The sequence below is a fragment of the Ceratosolen solmsi genome, unplaced genomic scaffold (assembly GCF_000503995.2).
Source record: "Ceratosolen solmsi marchali unplaced genomic scaffold, CerSol_1.0 scaffold8, whole genome shotgun sequence".
NCBI lineage: Eukaryota > Metazoa > Arthropoda > Insecta > Hymenoptera > Agaonidae > Ceratosolen > Ceratosolen solmsi.
The window spans coordinates 2058043-2062398 of record NW_011948439.1 but is presented as its reverse complement, the minus strand read 5'-3'; the positions used below and the strand labels follow the sequence as shown (position 1 = coordinate 2062398).

Genomic DNA, 4356 nt, shown 5'->3' with positions numbered 1-4356 from the left:
ATTTTGTCGTAAGGAAGCGATTAATCAGTTTTCGTTGATAGTTTTTATTCTAACCATCAAGATTTTCTATGGTATATATATATATATATTTTTTTTTTAGTACAAGTTTTGAATTCGCAGTTTATTATCTAAATTACGATGGTTATGGGCAAGCTAATATACAATAACATTTTCGTATATAATGGTCTACAAATGCATTGGAAGATCAAAAAAATTTAAAATGACTGCAATCACTGGAGAAAGGATAGCTGAATGTTTCAAATTTTGTTCTCATATCTACATCTGCAAATTGAATTTGAATTTTTATAAAAATCTTATCATTATAAAATATAAGCAGTTTGAATATTTTTTTTATTTTTTTTTTTTTAATTTTACCTTGAAAACCGCACTCAGCTTCATCTAAATTACCATTATCATATCGAATCCGTTTTTTAGGATCAGATAAAACACCATAGGCTTCTCCAACTTCTTGGAACTTTTTTTCCTGTCTTTTCTTTTCACCTTCCGTAGCATTCGCATGTCGATCTGTTGTAATATTTAACAAGTCTTATTAAATAAGGTGTTCGCTTTTAGCTGTTTGTTCTATTGATTAAATCAATTTCTAATTTATTTCAATGTAAATAATAAATTTCATATTTACAGAATAACTGTATAATTTAGTCGGTTCACTAATCAATATATACATATATCGTTATAAATTATAATCGAGCGAAGCTCATTATAGCGGAAGTATTTTATATATTCAACCCGCTCTGAATCAGAATCTGTACTTGTTTACTGTAATTGCTCTTATACATTGTCTTTTTTATTAATTTATTTTTATTTTTATATAAAAGTGTCTTAAATTTTGTAATGGAATAATGGTCAATATTTTGACAGGCAGATTAACGGAGCATTTACTTCGATTAATCTATACATATTTTATTTTCTCACCTGGATGATACTCCATTGCTCGCTTTCTGTAGGCTTTTCTGATATCATCGGTCGAAGCATTTTTATCAATGCCAAGAATTTTGTAATAGTCTTTTTTTTTTGATTTTTTCAATGCCATTTTTGCCTCAAGTAATAATCGTTTATTATCTAAAAGTATCGTGTTAAAGATTTATTTATATATCAATCATCAAAAAGTCAATAAAATTTTGCAAAAGTATTCTATTCACCCCGATTTTTGTCTATTTTACACGCTATTTCATAATCGTAGACTGCTTCCTTATAATTTTCAAGTTCCATGTAGCAGGCTGCCCTTCTTAGAATAGCTTTAAGATAATTGCTATCTAATTTTAATGCTTCGTTACATTCGTCGATAGATTCTGTTAATTTTTTTAGCTAGTGTAAAATAAATTTAAATCAATTGAGTATTGAAAAATTCTGCTAGGCATGGTAATATCTAATTGTAGCTACAGTTCTATGTACGTAGTATGCATATAAATATATATTGATATATAGAATTCACCTTTGCTGCTACCGTTGCCTTATTAAAGTGCAACTTGGCATTTGTGATATTGTTTTGAGGGTCGATGAGTAGTGCTTCGGTATAAAGTCTGTACGCTTCTTGATACTGCTCCGATTTAAAAGCATTGTTTCCTTCTAGTTTCTTTTGTTTTAATAATTTTGCTTTCTAAATAAATATAACAAATATTAACTTATCGTTGCATACAACATCATTCATACAACAAAATCTATAAAACTTTCTTTTGTAATCGTATGTTAATTATTACAAAAAGTTTATTATAAATTGCCGTACCGTCTGTTTTGTTTTGAGTTAGCTCGATAGTCAACAAATTGATTTAAATAAATGTAGTAAATAAAGTTGTAAGCGAAAAATTGTTTTATATATATTGTTATTTTATGTTAAAATTTGTTTGAGGTTAACAGAAATATAATTTTGAGAAATATAGTTTTATTTAGCTTCGTTCATTTTAAATATAAATTTTATTTTAAAGTTAGATGTATTAAAAGTAATTGCAAGCTTTTCACAACTTTTTTTTCACAAATGATACTTACATTCCTAAATGGGACGATATTCTTTCACGATATTGATTTTTCTTTCATCTTTCATTTGCGTAACTTTAAAATTTTTGTTTACATAGATAAAATCGTTAATTGGGACTAAAAATAATGCGAGTCCAGAGGGGCAAGCTAGATTTTAGTAATCATATCGTGTCATTAATTGTTAAAATAATGTACCTTATATTTATTCAAGGCTTTTGCATGGTCAGGAGCATAACGTAAAATTTGTTGAAAATGTTTAAATGCATGGTCAATGTTATCTTGGTAGTACAAACAAATTGCCCTCACATATATAGCGTCTACGTTTTGTTTGTCAATGTTTAGAACATCGCTGTAAAAAGGAAAAAAAAAGAAATGTAAACGTATTCAATGTTTCCGACTGATGATTTTCTCACATATTAAATTTTTTTTAAATATTAACTTTGTGGTAATTTCCGCTTCGGAGTATCTTTCCAAGTATACTAAACATTCGGCCTTCGTTATTTTAAATCTGGCACAAAATGGACTAACTTCGTAACAACGATCCATACAATAAACAACCTAATAAAATAAAATGTTTTCTTTTAATAGTAATGCGAAATCTCTTACCTCGATAATACTTATTTATAATAATTGGCTGTACTTTGCGATAATCTTCAATTTTATATGCGTCTTCCGCTTCCTTAACATATCTTTTCAAATGCGCAAGCTCATTTAATTCTGTAACAATCGACTGTTTTGAAGGTTCTAATTGTTCTAACTTACTTATTGCAGTCTCAGCTTCTGTAATATCTCCTATCACTATACATGATTTTATAAGTCGTGTATACGCCTGTGAACGCGAAACAGAATTTTATTATAAAATTCGATATACATATTTGTCTAATTTACAATTTTAATTAAATACCTTAATTAACGTAGGATCTAATTCGATGCATTTTTTTGCATCTTTATAAGCGTCTCTAAATTGGGATAACATGATAAAACAAGCGCACCGGTTATTATAATATCTGGCAATATTAGGGCATAATTCTGTAATTGACACATAGAAACACACGACGTTAAATAGTTTTATTCATCGCTAGGCTTTATTCTATTACTTACCAATAGCTTGATTGTATCCTACTAAAGCTTGCTTATATTGTTTCGCTGTATAATGTTGATTGGCTTCTTCCTTTTTCAATTCAGCCAAACTAAAAGCATAATATTTCTTAAAAATTTGTCATTTTACTATTTTAATATTTCTTTAATAATGTATTGCTAATATCTTATACATGTGCACGATATTAACTCTATACGTACAACAAATTTTACAAATCCCCAAGCTATTCGCTTATGATAAATGACACGAATCGCTCATCATTGCCATTATTTGTAACAAATCCATTAATACGGTAATTTTAACAATAAAAAAGGTTAAAAGCTTTTAAAAAAAAAAAACATGGCTCAATGCAGTTGTACAAGTGGAAGGTAAACATTTTAAAACAATTCGCTCTCAGCAGCGGACAACAAACAATAAAGAAAATAATGCCCCTGAGGCACGAACTCTTAAATAAAATAGGTAGGAAGAACCTATTCCAATGGACAAAGATCCGCTGAAAAATTTGCAGAATAAACATATTGCTGACGTTTCGGTTATCCTATAAACAACTCTCCAGCAATTATGCATTCACTCAATCATAATGGAAACATTTGGGACATAAACTGTAATGTTTTCATATAAATCATAAGGGTGCATTGACCCGTACACAGTGTTGATAATAATGTATCATCTTCCCTACAAGGGTAGGGTGTATCCCACGAGGGTGAATCGTCATCATAGCTAACTCACGTTTTTAGATCGGGGGCACTCGGCTCGATAATAGGGTCGCTTATAGGTTCCGCGTCTACATTGATCACTTCGTCTGCCATATTCATCTTGTTGTTCGTCCGGCGACCTCTCGCAATGTAGCCTAATAATTGTTAGTCAGAGTAAGCTGCCCTCGAGAGCAGGTCAATCGAGTTCTCAGCGATGATTTTCAAACCCCCTGCGCGTGTCTTTCCTTTCACACCGTAATTAGAAAAGCTACCTCACTTAGCCTCTACAGTCCCAGACCAACCGAACCCTCGCGTTAGCGTATCCAGCAACTCGTCGTCCTCCGCTTTGCTACTGGAGTCAAAGAAAAATGTGTCTATCGTGAATATTTCGATTCTGCGCAGAAAATCATCAAGCCAATTGGCTGTACATACGAGCGCGAATTTTAAGTTTCAAGCACAACCAGCCTATACTATTATATACCATGCCTACGCAAACGCACACGCGCTCACCTCTCTATACCCTCTACCTGTCTACATCTATATATATATATATATATATATATATATACA

The 4356-nt window shown here is 30.8% G+C and overlaps 1 protein-coding gene across 1 annotated transcript; it reads right to left on the bottom strand.

Annotated features, from left to right (window-relative positions):
• Positions 1 to 205: 205 nt before the first annotated feature.
• Tpr2 (Tetratricopeptide repeat protein 2) lies at positions 206 to 4152 on the bottom strand. Its single transcript, XM_011503728.1, has 11 exons — positions 3821 to 4152; positions 3094 to 3182; positions 2897 to 3021; positions 2633 to 2821; positions 2432 to 2550; positions 2188 to 2341; positions 1454 to 1618; positions 1161 to 1326; positions 934 to 1080; positions 376 to 525; positions 206 to 282 (listed from the first exon to the last, which is right to left on the bottom strand). The coding sequence occupies exons 1-11, from the start codon at positions 3904 to 3906 to the stop codon at positions 206 to 208; spliced, it is 1467 nt and encodes a 488-aa protein (XP_011502030.1). The 5' UTR covers positions 3907 to 4152.
• Between the last annotated feature and the right edge of the window lie 204 nt (positions 4153 to 4356).